General features: G+C 43.2%; 1 protein-coding gene across 1 annotated transcript in view; it reads left to right on the plus strand.

Moving 5' to 3' along the window:
* The window catches only part of LOC310771204 (NACHT, LRR and PYD domains-containing protein 3-like), a gene marked incomplete at its 5' end in the record, with an annotated part of 41,429 nt that overhangs the window by 16,340 nt on the left and 4,185 nt on the right, over positions 1–20,904 (plus strand). The window contains 6 exons of the mRNA XM_083663864.1: positions 825–998; positions 4,220–4,365; positions 5,129–5,141; positions 6,254–6,355; positions 8,524–8,694; positions 8,800–8,848. Of these exons, the coding sequence (XP_083519990.1) occupies positions 825–998; positions 4,220–4,365; positions 5,129–5,141; positions 6,254–6,355; positions 8,524–8,694; positions 8,800–8,848 (655 nt within the window). The remainder of the gene's footprint in view (positions 1–824; positions 999–4,219; positions 4,366–5,128; positions 5,142–6,253; positions 6,356–8,523; positions 8,695–8,799; positions 8,849–20,904) is intronic.

The following is a 20,904-nucleotide window of genomic DNA, read 5'->3' on the forward strand; positions in this document are numbered from 1 at the left end:
GCTTCTCCTGACAAAACGCTCATCTGCTCCTCAACTGCTCAAAATAAAAACTCCAGTAGTGTTGTGCGTGTTCTCGGCATGAAATGTTGTGAATTTAACGTTATACTAACAAACACGTTCCACGTGTTGATAATCCTAATGTGACGTGTATGTACATCCATGTGATAGACGGAGCCAACTTCAGTTTCACTACCAGTCAGTAATAACAAATCCATGTGATAGACAGATCCAACGTCACGTTCACGTTATTATCTGTGACTGCCGCTAATTCATAACAATATAAACAAATTAAAGGACTTGAATTCACTTGAACACTTGTAACATTACTCACACTGGGTTAGAAAAGAAGTGTACGAAGATTCATGTTTACAACAGCTCTGCAGACCACAGCTCAACGTCAGGTGTGACTACTGGCTGTTGGGTGCATTTGTTTGTTCTCACGGCGCGTGCCGGTGTGAGTTCCCCGTGTTAAAAACAGTGTTGGCCTGAATGACCCGCCCAGCCAGGAAACTAGAGACTGTCTCACAAAGCTACACTCCACGTTAGATATTATGGAGAGAGAAAGAGAGAGGAGAGGAGGGGAAAAAAACAATAACAACAAAGCGTCGATTGCTGATTTGAGCGTTGATTACCATGGCAATGATTCTAGCTTTGAAGCGTCGATTTTTTTTGGGTCAGCCCTACTAATTTTGTGCTATTCGGCATAGCACCACCTATACTGGCAAAAACAAAAAGCGCTTTATCAAAATGTGACGCGAGTACTAAATGGAAAACATTTTAAAGTTGTTTGTCGTTGTTTGTCTCCATCACTAATTCTCATGCAGACTGAGTGGCTGTCAGCTGTCAGAGAGAAGCTGTGAAGCTCTGGCCTCAGTTCTCAGCTCCCAGTCCTCCAGTCTGAGAGAGCTCGACCTAAGTGACAACGAGCTTCACGATTCCGGGGTGAAGCTGGTCTCCGCTGGACTTCAGAGTCCACACTGCAGACTGGAGACTCTCAGGTAAGATCCATTCACAGCTTTCCTCATGTGATTTGACACGGCTCCCACAGCTCATCAAATATGGCATTCACAAAAAAAAATTATTTGCAAGACATTGTTGAGTGACACTCTCTCCCTCTTTCCCTCTCTCTCCCCCCCACACACACACACACACACACACACACACACAAATGAGATAACACTGTCAGTCATGTTTCGGGTCTAAACACTAATGTATGAGAGTAGTTCTGAACGTAAACTTACTTTGATGTCACATCAGTGATATATATTGAATATATTGAGATCCTGCGTCCACTCCCTTCTTGTGAGCATGACTGCTCACTACAGTGTGGCAGACTGTAGTGAAAAGCTTCTCCATCCGCTAAGTGGTTTCTACTTTAGCCGTGCGTGACGACCGCATGTTTTTGATCATTGTCAGTTCCTCCAAAACATACAACTGTTGCTGTTTTCCACCTATGAGTATTGTTGCTTCCACACATGTATCTCAGTCAAAATAAAAGCTCTCTGCAGAGCCATGTCATTGTGACCTCATGACATTTTTAAGGATATTTCATATTATTTTGAAGAAGCAGCGGCCAAGATTTATCATCAGTGGACCGTCGCTACTCGCTACTAAATGTATTTTATTAAACCGGACGGACAAACCCTGTCTCACTCACACACACACGTTTGTCCTCCTCGTTTTAGCCATCCTGGCTCGTCGTTCCTTCATGGTCAGGCCAGGAGGTTAAACATTTTAGGAAAAACATAAGCACAAGATTTAAGGGTGTTTTGTACAGCAAATTCTATTTTATGGACATCTTAACTCGGACCCTGAGGGAAATCTTAACCTAAGGTACTTTGTGCAACTGGGCCCCGACCTTTAGGGTGCTCAGCCCCCAATGAGAATGTGGCTGACCTCGGACCCGCTTGGGGCGTCCGGGGGCATAAACACCCCCCCCCCCCCACACACACACACACACACACGCACACACATACACACACACACACACACACACACACACACACAGAGACACACACACACACACACACACACACATCTCGCTGTCACTCACCACGATCGCAGATTTAACTCCAAAACAGTAGCATTGTGGATGTGAGTGGATCTACATTTACTAGTTTAATATTATCAATTGCCTGGCCTCCCAGGATACCTCGTAATGTTGCATTTACCCCCATGCATATCGTTTTGACCATTTTTTCAACTTATAAATGTATAAAACCAGAGGAAACTCGCGTTTTCTAGTGCTTCTCTATGGAGCTCTAAGCTGAGAATGTCCGAGTGTATTGTGAGCTGCACGCGCTGTGATTGGCTCGTCTGCGTTCGGGGCGTGGCTTAGCGATAGGTCAATTGATCCCAAGTGAACCGCCCCATCTGCAAAGCCTTAGGGGAGTAACCCCACCCATCTACTGTTTAGGGATAAATAATTATTACACCTTTGACTAGGGGTGTCACGATACATTCAGTTCACGATACGATACGATACACGATATTGGGTTCACGATAACGATACGATACAATATTTTAACAATATTTTTTTGCAATCGATTTGTAAGTTGAGGGGGCACCTCCACGCTAATTTGAGTGATTTCACCATTTTCACCCTCCGTGTCTGTAACGTCCCTCGTCTGTTCAAACAAAGCAATGAAAAGGAGAGCGAGCATGCAATCAGATGCAGATCAGTGCCACCATGTTCAGCTTCTTTTTCTCACGATATGAGATTTAATCTCAACGATACATATTGGCACGTTTTGATATCGCGATATATTGTGGGACGATATATTGTGACATCCCTACCTTTGACACTTAAAAACCTATAAAAATACACAAAAATGTCAATTTCACCCACTTCCCGAGGTCGTAGAGACTCATGGACGGTTTCGTTGTAAAGCCCATGCTCACTTCTTGGATAAGCGATGACAATTTCAGAAAGATCAGAGCGTCGGTTCCAGAGTTATTCAAGAAAATCTGGCAGGCTTAATTTGCATTTTTCCCCATCATGCAATTCTGACCCTCTTAGAGACACAAAACCCTGAGTGAAACACATCTCTCAGAATCACCCCCCTGGCCGTTTGGGCATTCAGACATCTGCCTCCATTGGTCAAGGCCAGCCCAGACCTCCTATCTCATTTATTACATGCTTTATAAGGCATAGATAGTCCTCACTTTAGATGAGCTCACATGAAATACTTAACTAATGACTAGTAACTACCTTAATTAATCATGAGTTTGAGTATCAATAAGTGTTTATAAACCATCTATTAACACTCACTAACCATGTCCAAATCATGCATAAATGTACACATGGATGTACATACGTTGTTTAATCATTTGCTTACACGTTCTAAATGATCTTATGAATCATTAACAACTCCTAAGTAAATGGTTTGTAATTAATATAATACGTATTTATAAATGGTGCATCTATCATTTACAAAGTATGAGAATACAATCATTAAACACATTAGAGATTAGGTTATTAATCAGGAATAAAATGTTTATAACTGTGTTACTAATGCTTAGTGATGTATGAATAATGCTTTATAAATGATGAATTCATGATGAATTATGTATTTACTAATGGTTTATTAATACTTTATAGTGTATAGTTATTATAAAGTGTTACCACGTTGGGTGCTGCTCAGTGATTTTCACTGCACAGTGAGGTTACCGTTTCACAGCACACTGTGGGATATGTCGCTAGTAATCACAGTAACGTGAACGTTCACAATCATGACCACTAATCATTACATAATGTTAGGCAAACAACAGATGACTAAATAAATGGTTAATGATAATTGAATGACAACAATAGCCAATGAGCTGCATTGAGTCATTTGGTTAGAAATCCATGGTGCATCATGAGAATACGGCACTTTAATTGAATTAAACTTAATTGTAAATTGTATTACTAATGTATCAAACTTGGGGAGTGCGCTTAGGGGGGCCTGATGGAGTGCAGTGCTGAAATCATTTGCAATTTGGCAAAGCGCCACCTACTGGCAACACAGAAAGTAGTTTATCTCAAGAACCGTTCTTCCGATTGACTTCAAACTTGGGGATTGCACTGCTGGGAACCTGAAAGCGTGCAGTGCCTAATTTAATGCTATTTGGCATAGCACCACCTATACTTGAAAACACAAAAAGTGGTTTATCATTTATGAGTGCTAAATGGAAAACATTTTAAAGTTGTTTGTCTCCATCACTAATTCTCATGCAGACTGAGTGGCTGTCAGCTGTCAGAGAGAAGCTGTGAAGCTCTGGCCTCAGTTCTCAGCTCCCAGTCCTGCAGTCTGAGAGAGCTCGACCTGAGTGACAACAAGCTTCACGATTCAGGGATGAAGCTGGTCTCCGCTGGACTTCAGAGTCCACACTGCAGACTGGAGACTCTCAGGTAAGATCCATTCACAGCTTTCCTCATGTGATTTGACACGGCTCCCACAGCTCATCAAATATGGCATTCACAAAAAAAATGTATTTGCAAGACATTGTTGAGTGACACTCTCTCCCTCTTTCCCTCTCTCTCCCCCACACACACACACACACACACACACAATTATCTCTCTCTCTCTCTCTCTCTCTCAACACACACAAATGAGATAACACTGTGAGTCATGTTTTGGGTCTAAACACTAATGTATGAGAGTAGTTCTGAACGTAAACTTACTTTGATGTCACATCAGTGATATATATTGAATATATTGAGATCCTGCGTCCACTCCGTTCTTGTGAGCATGACTGCTCACTACAGTGTGGCAGACTGTAGTGAAAAGCTTCTCCATCCGCTAAGTGGTTTCTACTTTAGCCGTGCGTGACGACCGCATGTTTTTGATCATTGTCAATTCCTCCAAAACATACAACTGTTGCTGTTTTCCACCTATGAGTTTTGTTGCTTCCACACATGTATCTCAGTCAAAATAAAAGCTCTCTGCAGAGCCATGTCATTGTGACTTCATGACATTTCATATTACACACACACACACACACACACACACACACACACACACACACACACACACACACACACACACACACACACACACACACACACACACACACACACACACACACACACACACACACACAGGGCCCAGTTGCACAAAGCTCCTTATGTTAAGATTTCCATTAGGGTCCGAGTTAAGGTGTCCATAAAATAGAATCGACTACACAAAACACCCTTAAATCTTCTCGATAAGGTTAAACATTTTAGGGAAAACATAAGCACAAGATTTAAGGGTGTTTTGTACGATTCTATTTTATGAACACCTTAACTCGGACACAAGTACAAAGTAACATTTGCTTTGTAGGCATAAACAAAAGTAAAATAAAACTAGAAAAGTGCACTCAGTAGAGTGCAGATCTCCACCAGGTGCTGCTACACCTCACCATGGCCAAACCCAAACCCAACTGCTAAGAAAACCACTTGCAGATTACAAGGCAACATTAATATTGTTTAAAGGTGCATTCAGCGATGTTTTTGTGTTAAAATAGCCTAAATGTTAAATGGCTCTATATTCTGACAGCAATCACTGAAATAGAGTGTTTGGTCAGTAACTCCAAACCCCCCGCTGTACTCTGTCTCTCTCCTGTAGACATATAGTCCACCTCCCACTATCCAATCACAGAAATGTTGACATTTTCTGGGAAACAGAAGGTCAGATCGCGATGGCTCTAAAGGACTATAATGTATTTTTTCACAATTGTGAATTGAGACTGGCTGCCACAGCTGTCAATCATCCCTTTGTATATCGTCAAATAACTACTTAAAAACAAACTGATCACAAACATGACCACTTGAACATGATTAGCATGATAAGAATGATCTAAAATGATAGAAACCACCTTTGGGAAATAATATCTGATGTGTACGTTGATTGTTTAGTTTGGCTCATTTCCCACCCACTAACATGGCGGAGGCGGGACTTGTGACCTATACTGGGACTGACCGCCAGGGCGGCGATCTAAGATGATTTGGCCTCACTGAAAAGAGCTGATATCCTGTCCATTCTTTTTACAGTCAATGATCTATACCTCCATATAATGAAACTGTGTGTGTGTGTGTGTGGGTGTGTGTGTGTGTGTGTGTGTGTGTGTGTGTGTGTGTGTGTGTGTGTGTGTGTGTGTGTGTGTGTGTGTGTGTGAGTGTGTGTGTGTGTGTGTGTGTGTGTGTGTGTGTGCGCAGGCTGTCAGGCTGTATGATCTCAGAGGAAGGCTGTGCTTCCCTGGCCTCAGCTCTGAGCATCAACCCCTCCAGTCTGAGAGAGCTCGACCTAAGTGACAACGAGCTTCACGATTCAGAGATGAAGCTGGTCTCCGCTGGACTTCAGAGTCCACACTGCAGACTGGAGACTCTCAGGTAAGATCCATTCACAGCTTTCCTCATGTGATTTGACACGGCTCCCACAGCTCATCAAATATGGCATTCACAAAAAAAATGTATTTGCAAGACATTGTTGAGTGACACTCTCTCCCTCTTTCCCTCTCTCTCCCACACACACACACACACACACACACACACACACACACACACACACACACACACACACACACACACACACACACACACACACACAAATGAGATAACACTGTCAGTCATGTTTTGGGTCTAAACACTAATGTATGAGAGTAGTTCTGAACGTAAACTTACTTTGATGTCACATCAGTGATATATATTGAATATATTGAGATCCTGCGTCCACTCCGTTCTTGTGAGCATGACTGCTCACTACAGTGTGGCAGACTGTAGTAAAAAGCTTCTCCATCCGCTAAGTGGTTTCTACTTTAGCCGTGCGTGACGACCGCATGTTTTTGATCATTGTCAGTTCCTCCAAAACATACAACTGTTGCTGTTTTCCACCTATGAGTCTTGTTGCTTCCACACATGTATCTCAGTCAAAATAAAAGCTCTCTGCAGAGCCATGTCATTGTGACCTCATGACATTTTTAAGGACATCTCATATTATTTTGAAGGAGCGGCGGCCAAGATTTATCATCAGTGGACCGTCGCTACTAAATGTACTTTATTAAACCGGACGGACAAACCCTGTCTCTCACACACACACACACACACACACACACACACACACACACACACACACACACACACACACACACACACACACACACACACTTTTTTGGAGGCACTGTGCAATTTGTCCTCCCCGTTTGACCCATCCTGGCTCATCCCTCGTTCCTTCATGGAGCAGTGAGCAGCTTCAGTGAAGCACCCGGGGACCAACTTCTTCCAACTGCTGCCAGTCAGACCACGATCTTGTGCATCTTTTTAGTGAGGCTTATATATGGAAGAACCCCAGTGGAGCACGGCGAGAACATGCAAACTCCACACAGAAAGGCCCTTTGGCGAGGTAGCCCACGTGGGGAGTAGGACTGAAGACATGGCGGAACACCAGGGGCGATTTTAGGATCAGGGCCCAGTTGCACAAAGCTCCTTATGTTAAGATTTCCATTAGGGTCCGAGTTAAGTGTCCATAAAATAGAATCGACTACACAAAACACCCTTAAATCTTCTCCATATAAGGTTAAACATTTTAGGGAAAACATAAGCACAAGATTTAAGGGTGTTTTGTACAGCAAATTCTATTTTATGGACACCTTAACTCGGACACAAGTACAAAGTAACATTTGCTTTGTAGGCATAAACAAAAGTAAAATAAAACTAGAAAAGTGCACTCAGTAGAGTGCATATCTCCACCAGGTGCTGCTACACCTCACCATGGCCAAACGCAAACCCAACTGCGAAGAAAACCACTTGCAGATTACAAGGCAACATTAATATTGTTTAAAGGTGCATTCAGCGATGTTTTTGTGTTAAAATAGCCTAAATGTTAAATGGCTCTATATTCTGACAGCAATCACTGAAATAGAGTGTTTGGTCAGTAACTCCAAACCCCCCGCTGTACTCTGTCTCTCTCCTGTAGACATATAGTCCACCTCCCACTATCCAATCACAGAAATGTTGACATTTTCTGGGAAACAGAAGGTCAGATCGCGATGGCTCTAAAGGACTATAATATATTTTTTTCACAATTGTGAATTGAGACTGGCTGCCACAGCTGTCAATCATCCCTTTGTATATCGTCAAATAACTACTTAAAAACAAACTGATCAGAAACATGACCACTTGAACATGCATTAGCATGATAAGAATTATCTAAAATGATAGAAACCACCTTTGGGAAATAATATCTGATGTGTACGTTGATTGTTTAGTTTGGCTCATTTCCCACCCACTAACATGGCGGAGGCGGGACTTGTGACCTATACTGGGACTGACCGCCAGGGCGGCGATCTAAGATGATTTGGCCTCACTGAAAAGAGCTGATATCCTGTCCATTCTTTTTACAGTCAATGATCTATACCTCCATATAATGAAACTGTGTGTGTGTGTGTGTGTGTGTGTGTGTGTGTGTGTGTGTGTGTGTGTGTGTGTGTGTGTGTGTTTGTGTGTGTGTGTGTGTGTGTGTGTGTGTGTGTGTGTGTGTGTGTGTGTGTGTGTGTGTGCAGGCTGTCAGGCTGTATGATCACAGAGGAAGGCTGTGCTTCTCTGGCCTCAGCTCTGAGCATCAACCCCTCCCATCTGAGAGAGCTGGACCTGAGCTACAATCATCCAGGAGCCTCAGTGAAGGTCCTCTCTGATGGACTGGAGGATCCACACTGGAGACTGGAGACTCTCAGGTATTGAGAGACAACGCCTGCTAGAAGGCTGAGAGTCACACACATCTTCTCTGTCTCAGTGAGAAGAGGAGGAATCTGCTCATCTGACTTTGTTTATTCCTCCAGTGTGGACCATGGTGGAGCGCAGAGGCTGAAACCAGGTGTGAGGAAATGTAAGTGTGTATTTAGTTTGATTCATTAACAAACTAACTTCAATGTCAGAATCAGAGTTATTTTATTCACCAAGGTATGTTTTCACTTACAAGGAAACTGACTTGGTGTGACCGCCTCATTTTAGTTGTATGAACGACCGTGGACAATAGCTCCCTCTTGAGGGACTTTCTAAGAGACTTAATGTGAAAGCAGCTGTGAGCCTATAACCATTATGACTTATAAGCGTATATAACTCTAACCCTCCTGAGGGACTTTCTAAGAGACTTAATGTGAAAGCAGCTGTGAGCCTATAACCATTATGACTTATAAGCGTATATAACCCTAACCCTCCTGAGGGACTTTCTAAGAGACTTAATGTGAAAGCAGCTGTGAGTCTATAACCATTATGACTTATAAGCATATATAACCCTAACCCTCCTGAGGGACTTTCTAAGAGACTTAATGTGAAAGCAGCTGTGAGCCTATAACCATTATGACTTATAAGCGTATATAACCCTAACCCTCCTGAGGGACTTTCTAAGAGACTTAATGTGAAAGCAGCTGTGAGCCTATAACCATTATGACTTATAAGCGTATATAACCCTAACCCTCCTGAGGGACTTTCTAAGAGAGAACAGTTCAAGTTAAAAAATATAGCTGCACGCGGCAATTGAGGCGTCCAGGCACAATTTGAAAAGACAGACAGAGAGACAAAACATTACTACTGTAGGTATATAGACACATATAGAGATAGAGAAATACAGATAAGATATGAACTTTTTGCATTTTTAGCACCCACTAGTGGTAGTTTGGGTGTGTTCCAGCAACACTGCTCAACATGTCTTACTTTTGGTGGGATTTGATGAATGGATTATGAGTTCTGGCTAGTTTAGTGTTAGGAGGACATGTTTCGTTAAAGCGTTGGGGCCCTATAGCGTACACCGGTGCAGAAGGCATCTGCGGTAGCGTTTGCGTCTGTGCTGGCTCTCTTTCCTATCGTCCACCTGCACACGTCACCTGCAGGCCGTGCGCCCGGTGCCGGGAAGATAGCAAGCAGCTTTGTGCTCCCAAACGCACCCGTGGGCGTGCTGCTCTGAAAAGTAGGTGTGTCCATGGAAAATCCTGACACACTGCCATCGTACAGATGAGCACAAACAACTGTGTTTAGACGAGCTGAGACCACTTCTTACCACAATCTACACCTCTCTCTCTCTCTCTCTCTCTCTCTCTCTCTCTCTCTCTCTCTCTCTCTCTCTCTCTCTCTCTCTCTCTCTCTCTCTCTCGTCTATGTCTCTCTCTCAGGTTTATAACTTCATAAAGAAATTAAAGACCCACTTATTTAAAAAACCCTCAAATAGTAATATAATATTACAACTACTACTAATAATAATAAATAAATAACTTTATTTATATAGGACAAATCGGCATGACATCACAACAACAAAAACAGCACTTAGTGAACTCAGTTAACTAGTATGAGTTGTGCCAAACAAACGTTAATATCTCAAAAACTATCCATCACATCACTTATATTTAGACTTTGTGAGTGAGAGCAGAAGTAGCTCAAGAGTTTGATGTATAATATATGTATGTTGTGTTAAAGTTGTGTGAACTGTCACAGTTTTGTGTGGATTTAGTCTAAAGTCCAGCCTGCTATGTGAGACACACTCAAGGCTGGTCCCATTATAAAGGCTGAAAAAAGCATCAAACATAAAGTGTGATTTCTCAAAGAGTACAAACGATAAATTAAAGCTGAGTTAAGATAAAGTCCTAAAAGTGCTGACTCGTTGAAAGTTTAAGTGGAGTGTTAAAGTATGAAGGAGCAGTTAGAGGTCAAAGAGGGCGTGGTTTCACATTGAACTCTGTTTAAAACCAACAGCAGTTTCCTCCAGAAGCTGTGAAGCGGTTTGTTCCAAACAGCCTGATCCCTCATCCAGCAGCTTTCATCAGATCAAATACAGCTCAAAGTGCTTCACACACACACACACACACACACACACACACACACACACACACACACACACACACACACACACACACACACACACACACACACACACACACACACACACACACACACACACACAGGGCCCGAAATTAGAGCCCGTCACCCGCCAATGGCGGGCATATTTTAGCTTTGGCGAGTGACATAAAAGGTCTGTCCGCCACGTGGCGGGTAACAAAATAGTCATGTAAAATAATTAAAACTGCGGTGTGTTTTGGTCTTACGACAGTCGCCTTTATTGCAGCGATTGCAGCCCCCAATCTCTCCTTGCGTGTCATCTCCGGCCTCATTTTTGGCTTGTTTTGGCCGACGTCACATCCGCTACTCTTCTGTGCTGACTGGCCGTGGCCATCTGCATTCTGCAGCGCCTGCTTGCACTGCAGGGAGCTAACGTTACGCCGGTCCGCCTGCTATAGCTAACGTTAGCTTGATTTAACGTTAAATGGGTTACAATGTGGAACCATATCGAGGGAGTAAGCCGGCCGCTAAAAAGAAAACCCACCGCAGCTTTCTCCGACCACGAGCGGGACCACCTAACAAAATAAAGTTTCGGGAGGAGTGGAAGTTTGGCGATAGTTTGATGTTTCAAGAGACTGGCTACAGTATGATGCTGGGGCTGTAGTACAGCCCCAGCATCATACTGTAGCCAGTCTGTAGTGATGAGTTGTTCCGTGTGCCGCAAGTATGCCAAAAAGAAAAATAGAAACAACACGTTTGTCATCGGTAGTAAATCAATGAAGCTGGAAGCCGTTCGTGACCATGAACAGAGCCAGTGTCACACATAGGCTGCAAAGAGGAGAAGTAGAGAGAGGGTGAGGAGTCTGAGGAGTTATGTTTACAAAACCTTCAAATTTACTTCTGTTGGGTTAAATCCTGCAAAGAGGGTAGAGAGTGAGGAGTCTGATGATGTTTAACATTAGGTTACAATTTAAGCTCAAGATTGACTTGACATGTATTGATAAGATTGACTTGACATGTATTGATTAATCAATCATCAATCAATATATTAAAATAATTAGCTTCAAATTTTACTCTGGCCTCTTATTTAAGTGTGTATTCTTCAACGTAATATCTTATCTACTTGAAATGTACTGAAAAAAATGTATATATATGGATATATGTGACACAAAAATGCGTTTTTTTTTTTGGCCGGTAAGAAATATGCTTGGCGGGTAGATTTCTTCCATCTACCCGCCACTGGCCGGTGGGTCAAAAAGTTAATTTCGGGCCCTGCACACACACACACACACACACACACACTAGGGTTTAATCCCGGGAAACGGGATTCCCGGGAAATGGCATCCAACCCATTTCCTGTTTTCTGGAAAATCAATGACGGGAAACCGGGAAAAAATGTTGTTGTATTTTTACATGCAGAACATATTGGAATAGGCCTATATTTAGAAATATGCAGACAGTTTACTTTCTTAAATGATGTAGCCTATGTTTTAAAATAACATGTAATATATATATATATATATTAGGCTACTGTAAGCATTGTAAAGTCATTAAATGATCACGATGTACATGTATAGACCTTATTCTCTAACCCTGGACAGCGGCATATTGTTGACATACCGTCCTGCGCGCACACAGCGCTGCAGCTGACAACTAGTAACAGCCTTATTGTCGTTTCTGTTCCATTACAAAATAGCGATGCTAATGACACCAATAAAAACCCCACAGTTGTTATTTGTATGCTGCCGACGGCAGCCGTTAATGCCTGTAATAAATAAACAAAAGAACGAGGTGAACAGACTTTGCTGTGAGGAGCTGTCAGAAAGTTTCACCTGTCTCAACTAACTATCCACACCTCTCCTGTGCTGCTAACGTATCCTCAGTGTCGCTCCCTTCACGTCTGTGGACGGTAGAGATAGAAACAAACCACGGGGACTTTATTGCTGTCATTACTACAGCCATGCCTAACGCAGGTCACCATCCGAACACAATTGGAATGATACAGGTAACGCTAACAGCGGCTAACTTCCTATAAACGCTGCTCTTACATAGGCTGTCACTTTGAGAGCTGCTGCGTTATGTCAACAATATGGCGGCGGTGGGCGTGCCAGTACGTGAGTGACGTCAATCGAATAAGATCTATAGGCATTTCAGAGACATCAAAGTGAATCAATCAACCAACAATCAATCAATTTTCTATTTATATAGCGCCAAATAACGAGGTATTGCAGGCAGATTGTAATACTATCTTCTCTGACAACAATGCTACAGCCAGTCATTTGAAATTTGATATCCTTTGCAGAGTGGAATTAATTTCTGATTTTATTTCGGCGTGTTTTGGCCATGCGCCTTTGTGCGCTGTGCGCCGGTGGAACACAGACTCAAAGCTTATTGCACAACATAGCCTAATAAACACAAAGCCCACGATGTTTCTTTTCTTTTCTACACTTCTGACTTGCTTGAGGGGATTGTGCCATGACCGTTAATGCAGTAGCCTACGAGACGGAGATTGAGCACCGTGCAAACTTCACCAGCGGTGAAAACGACAATCAGCCCAGCCGTGCGTCCTCGGTTCGTGTGCCCCAGGTTGGGCAATGGGCATGATGGTCTGGTTGTAGGCGATGTCCGTGCACAGAGGGGTGGAGATAGTCTGATACAGCCGTGCTCCGGTATGCGGTATGGAGATGTCTGGGCACGGCTGGAAGACGAGCAGTGCAGCCGCCAGAGCGCAGCGCAGCAGCCCATATAAAAGCACACGTTGACAGGTATCAGACAGCATTGATGTTGTGCGTAAAAGAGCGTGAAAACAGGCTGATCGACGCGTTTACGACTCCATTCCTTCCACGGCAGTTTCCACAACTCTCTAAGAAAATATTTAGCCTAGGCTACTACAGGATTTATTCATACGTCAATCCAGGCGATTGGTGAATTATATAAACTCTAACGGCACTATATAGCCTAATACCTATATAGGTGCAGCCTACTAAAAACAGCCTAAAAAGTTAGTTAAATTGTGATGTTTTGCCTTAGTTAATTAATATGAATGGCACCAAATAATACATTTGTCAGGTTGGGAACTAATAGGTATATTTCTCCTTGATGTATAAAAAAAAAGAAAAATGAATTCGGATTCCCGGGAAAGAGGTCTTAATTTCCCGTTTCCCGGTATGGCTCATTTTCGGGAAAAATATTAAACCCTAACACACACACACACACATAGACACACACACACACACACATAGACACACACACACACACACACACACACACACACACACACATAGACACACACATAGACACACACATAGACACACACACACACACACATAGACACACACACACACACACACATAGACACACACACACACATAGACACACACACACACACACACACACACATAGACACACACACACACACATAGACACACACACACACATAGACACACACAGGGCCCAAAATTAGAGCCCGCCACCCGCCAGGCGGGCATATTTTAGCTTTGGCGAGTGACGATCAGGGGTCTGTCCGCCACGTGGCGAGTAATGTTTTCACCGTCGCACTTTGGTGTTGTGGCTTCTCCTCTCCTCTTATCTGCCTGCTGCTGTCTGAATTTCACAGAGGTGGGGGCTGAGCGCTCCTCTCTCTCTAACACTCTGACACACACACACACACACACACAGCAAAGTGTGCTGTGTGTGTGTGTGTGTGTGTGTGTGTGTGTGCTGAGCAAACACCGCTACACACGAATCAGCCACACTGCGTGTCTCTCAAACTCTCCTCCGCTCTCCTACATTCGTTGCAGTTGCGCCCTCACGAGTGGTCAAGCAGTTAACTAGTACTAGTGTACATGTATCCGTTGTGGTGTTTTGACCCGTGTACTTCACCTACGGAGTCTTTCTCCTTCTGGTAACTTTACGTAGTTTTCAGCTGTATTGACTTTGCTTCACTTTCATGCACGCTGTCGCTCGACGGTTCTCTCTCTCTCTCTCTCTCTCTCTCTCTCTCTCTCTCTCTCTCTCTCTCTCTCTCTCTCTCTCTCTCTCTCTCTCTCTCTCTCTCTCTCTCTCTCTCTCTCTCAACTGAAAACAATTAACCCCTTTGCTGCCTCCCAGGTGCAACACTCTCTCTCTCTCTCTCTGTTAGTATTGTATAGCTGTAGTTTTGTAGTTTAATGTTAGTATTAGCCTATTACTGTAAATGTACTACAATTTTGGTTGTCTTATAGTGTTGTGCTGTTGGTGTTATTAGCATTAGTGTTTGTCTTCAGATGAATTATTAGTATTAATGTTACTGTTAGTGATAGTAGATGTACGTATACGTGACACAAAAATGTGTTGTTTTTTTTGGCCGTTAAGAAATATGCTTGGCGTAGGGCGATATGGCCTCTAAAGAATATTGTTTTTCAGCTATATCGCGATACACGATATATATCTCGATATTTTTGAAATCTCTCATAAATGCTCACTTTAACCCTTCAGGGTTATTTTCGGGAAAAATATTAAACCCTAACACACACACACACATAGACACACACACATAGACACACACACACACACACACACACACACACACACATAGACAGTGCTTCACACAAGACATTATTCAAACCATAAGAAATAAGATCATAGAAAAGACAAACCATCTCACTCTGCCCATTGATTGAGACAATTATGCATGAGGAGATTCTGTTCCAACACACGCACACACACACACACACACACGCACACGCACACACACGCACACGCACACACACACACACACACAGACACACACGCACAACACATAGACACACACGCACAACACATAGACACACACGCACACACACATGCCCACACATAGACACACACGCACACACACGCACAACACATAGACACATAGACACACACGCACACACACATGCCCACACATAGACACACACGCACACACACAGACACAGACACACACACATGCGCACACATAAACACACACACAGACACAGGCACACACACATGCGCACACATAGACACACACACATGCGCACACATAGAGCAGGGCTCGACATTAACGGATGCCCGGTTCCGGGCAATCCAAAAAATTGACAACCATTTCTTGGCCTTTGGTTGCCATAGTGGCAACCACGTTTTAACATGTAAAAAATGAGCACAGCAGCAAACAGCAAAATATGCACCAAATAAATATTTTTTAATACTTGAGTGACACGCTGACATTTTATTGCTGTTACAATGGGAACGATGTTGCTAATTACCAGAAGGAACCCAGTAGACACGTGCGGTGTGTTTACTCAGGTCAGACGCTGCGCGCACACCGGCTCAGCTGCAAGCACACGTTTGATATGGCCAAACAGATAGAAGTTGTCTGGCTGTGTGAAAGCCCCAACTAACGTTAACCTGGTGTGGTGTCAACATCACAAATGAACCAGCAAGAAAGATGATTCAACTGACAAATAACCAGATGAACCGCTTGCACGAAAAAACAATGGCATTTGAGAAAAAGAGGACAACCGTGTCAGGGGAAACACACCTACTCGTAAACTATGGACTATTTCCGAAGGAACAAACAGCGTGCTCAGAGACAGCGGCCGTGGCTCAAAGGTGTACTTTCATTTGAGATTGGTGAATGTAGGAAGAAGAAGTAAGACCGCAGACTGTGTGGAATTTCCTGATTACAGCGGTAGGGGAGCCCCTTTATAGTTGTGCGTCGCGGCTAACTGCAAAGTATGCATATTAGATTTCTAATGTAACGAGGCGAAGTGCGTCTGAACTGCACGCTGAAAGTATTCCACGAGAAAACACCCGCGTGTCATACATACTGTACGCAGCCCATGAGATCGGGTTGGAGAGAGAGAGAGGGATTGCGGCGGGGACAGAGCGGGCGGGCCAAGGCCGCTTCTGGGCCTTTTGGGGCCATCGACATAAAAAGAGATATCATTCAATATATATCTCAATGTTTGGGGCCCCATGCAAAATTTTAGAGTGGGGGCCCCAAACCACTGTCATCATAGTATCCCTGAATGAACATGAATGAGAGGCATAGGCTACTTCATTATCAATAACGCTTTTAATTAATAAATTAAGCACAATATGAACAATAACTGTAAAAAAATATATGAAAATGAAAGTTCACAAATATTAATTAAACAAATCCTTTCAGTGCAAATGCATTATAAAAACAAAAAATAACTAAGATTTGTTTAGAAAACAAAATTCCACAAATTTATTATTATTATTATTATTATTATTATCATTATTACTACTACTACACCCGGTGCGCGCACTGAATAGGCCTATTATACTATATACTATAGACTATTATACTTACTTTTCTGTCACATCGTCATTATTAAGCCGGCTTATCAGAATCAGAATCAGAATCAGAATCACTTTTATTGCCACAGTATGCAAGTTACATAGGAGGAATTTGTCTTAGTGTCTGTCTGCAGCGTAGTGGTCACATCAATATACAGAGATAAGAAGTAGGAAAGCTAGATAAAGACAATCACAACCTTGCAAGTGCAATCAAATCAAGTAAATATATACAATATGTACATGAGTGGTGAAGTGTCCTGTGGATGATAAATATGAATTTACGTTGAATTTATATGAGATTTACAGTCAAATAGACGTTAAATAGGCAGTGGATTTACATGAATTTACAGTCGGAGTTAAATAGAGTTTACATTGAATGTACATGAAATTTACAGGCTAAGTTAAATAGGCATTCAATGTGCAGGGAATTTACATGAATTTACAGTCCCAGTTAAACAGGCATTAAATTAGATATGAGTTCCAGTTTTATGGGGGGGGGGGGGGGGGGGTTCAGTTGAGTTTAGGAGGAGGTAGTGGTGAGTTTGTGTGTGTGTGTGTGTGTGTGTGTGGGGGGGGGGGGGGGGTTGTTAGTGAGGTCCTTGGTGGAAGGGGTTTCCGGGCCTTGTTGGTGAGGCTGATGGCGGTTGGGAAGAAGCTGGTCTTGTGGCGGGTGGTTCTGGTCTTGGCAGACCTCAGTCTCTTGCCGTGGGGGAGTGTCTTAAAGAGTTGGTGGCCAGGGTGGGAGGGGTCAGCCATGATCTTGCGAGACCGCTTCAGTGTCCTGGCTGCATGCAGGTCCTGGAGGGATGGCAGGTTGCATCCGATTATCTTCTCAGCACAGCGGATGATGCGCTGAAGTCTGTTAGTGTCTTTGAGAGTGGCAGCAGCATACCAGACAGTGATGGAGGAGGTGAGGATGGACTCAACGATGGAGGTGTAGAAGTGCACCATCGTGGCCTTTGGCACTTTGAATTTCTTCAGCTGCTGCACAAAGTACATCCTCTGCTGTGCCTTCTTGGTGAGAGCTCTGATGTTCAGCTCCCATTTTAGGTCCTGGCTGATGATGGTCCCCAGGAAGTGGAAGGACTCCACAGTGTTGACTGGGGAGTCACCCAGGGTGATGGGGGAAGGTGGGGCTTTGTTCCTCCTTATGAATGCATAGTATCTTTATTACTCAAAATATAAAGCGACCAAAAATGGCAACCATATTTTTATTCGGGCAACCAAAAGCTCCTGCCAGGTTGCCACTCCGGCAACCACTTTTAAAAGTTAATGTCGAGCCCTGTAGAGACACACGCACACACACAGACATGGGCACACAGACATGCGCACACATATACACACATGCACACACACACACACAGACACAGGCACACACACATGCGTACACAGACACAGGCACACAGTCACACACACATGCACACACATAGACACACACGCACACGCACACACACACACACACAGGCACACACACACATTGACACACACACACACACACAGACACAGGCACACACACATGCACACACACATGCACACACACACACACACACACACACACAGGCACACACACAGGCACACACACAGGCACACACATAGAAACTAGGGATGCACTGATCGATCGGCACGTGACCGGAAATGGCCGATTTTCACGTGATCGGCCTCGATCGGTGATCTGCGCCGGTCACTCTAAATAGCCGATTCTGTGAGCCGATTTTCACATGACGTGCGCGCACCCCAAAGCACCGAGACAGGCACCCAGCCACCACACCACACACGCCAGCATACCTTCCTCGTTGTGGATTTTTTTCACCGTCAGTGAAGTAGACAAATCTCGCAGTTTGTCACACATGCAAATCGAAAATAAGCCGTGGAGACAGAGATGCGGCCGAGTCCCGCTCGGCTGGAGTCCAGTCTGAGCGGCTCGCTTCACCTCACTGGCCCCCCTCTCTCTGCTCTCTCTACCCGGGAAGCAGTGCTGCTGCACCCGGCCACAGTGCACAGCCGACTTGGCGAGGTGAACGCGAGCATTGTGTCCAGTATAACCATTCCCCGACCTGCCTTTTCCATTCCACATCAGCGCTGGTGCCTCAGCCTGTCACTCATGTTGTAACGTAGATACAGGAGAGACTATTTGTTTCGTATTGCAAATAGAACGACGGACATAATAATAAAAATGCATCGGACTCACAAGTGTGCAAGGATTTCTGTGCGTGACGATATTTTTTCGGATGGCAGATAAAAATACGCATACCAAACTTCGGACTGTGTGTAAACTCCGCCTGATATTCAGACTGAAGATCGTTACTGTAACTCCTAAACTCATTTCCCCTCTACTCAAGAGGACTGGTCTGGAGCCAGTCTATAAACTCCTTGTCCATGGATCATTTTGATGTTCTGTTGCACCTGTTTTCTTTTGGAAAAGTAAATGCATGATAGCTGTGGGATATAGGCTATTGGATTTAATTTAATTTTTGTATTCATTGTATTTGCACAAAAAAGCTCTGTCCAGTAGCCTAACCTGGAACACTTTTATTTTGAGATGTGTTTGAGTGAGATGGTCCTACTTCATGCAAATGATAAGATAAGATTATTTGGATCCCCATTAGATGTAAGAATTGTTCTATGAATCTTAATTTTCAAACAAAGTTACAAAAACGTTTGTGTAAGCTGTCAATTGTTGTTTTTAGAAAAAAAAATCGGAATCGGCAAAAATCGGTATCAGCAAGTCAGACTATTCAAAAATCGGAAATCGGAATCGGCCAAGAAAATGGCAATCGGTGCATCCCTAATAGAAACACACACACACATAGACACACACACACACACACACATGCACACACATAGACACACACACACACATAGACACACACACATGCGCACTAGACCTGTGAATCTTCACTGGCCTCACGATTCGATTCGATTATGATTCATCTGTCAATGATTCGATTTGATTCCACGATGCATCTTGATACAGCTCAAAGTATTGCAGCTCCACGTATCACATCCTCAATTTTCTGTACTATTACTGCACATTTCATCAATTAATACAAGCAGTCAAATAAATATCAAGTCCCTTTTTTACTTTAAAGTGCTTTAAAATCTGAATGTCAACAGAAATTTAAACATAAACGATTCAACGATTCATCTGTCAACTAGGGCTGTGCCGATTCACTTATCTCCCGATTCGATACTATCACGATACTTGGGTGCCGATTCGATATATATTGCGATTCTTAAGTATTGGAATTCTACTATTTATTGCGATTTTTGTTTCTTTTTTTCTTTTCTTGTTTTAGTTTGTTTGCTTTTTTTACTTTAGAACATGGGAAAAGTTGAATCATACACTTCTAGAGACTGTATATTATATCATGAGTCGGGCTGGGCGATATAGTTAAAAAGTATATCGATATAACATCTTTCATATCAGTCGATATCGATAATTATTGATAATTTTAATTACCCTTAATAAAAAACATGAGAAGAAAAAGGTTGCATTTAGCCACTTTATTTTGAACCACCTTATTTTCAAGGCACACAGGTAGGTCTAATTTGTCACACACACACATACATGCTCTGAGTGCAACTGCAAGCATTATTTACAGACATGGTGACGTTTTACTTTGTTGACAGCCTAGCGTTGCCAGCCTTCTAAAAGAACGTTTGGTAACGTGTATTTCAGGGTTGTAGGGTTAACGTTAGGTGAATCAGAGGTGTGGAAAAGCCAGGGTTTTGCTTTGACTTGCCTAACTACATTATGTCATAGGCTTATGTAGGGCTGGAGGGCGACCGCGCGCCGTTTGTTGGACGAGAAA

The sequence above is a fragment of the Poromitra crassiceps genome (assembly GCF_964638095.1).
Source record: "Poromitra crassiceps genome assembly, contig: HAP1_SCAFFOLD_424, whole genome shotgun sequence".
Classification (NCBI taxonomy): domain Eukaryota; kingdom Metazoa; phylum Chordata; class Actinopteri; order Beryciformes; family Melamphaidae; genus Poromitra; species Poromitra crassiceps.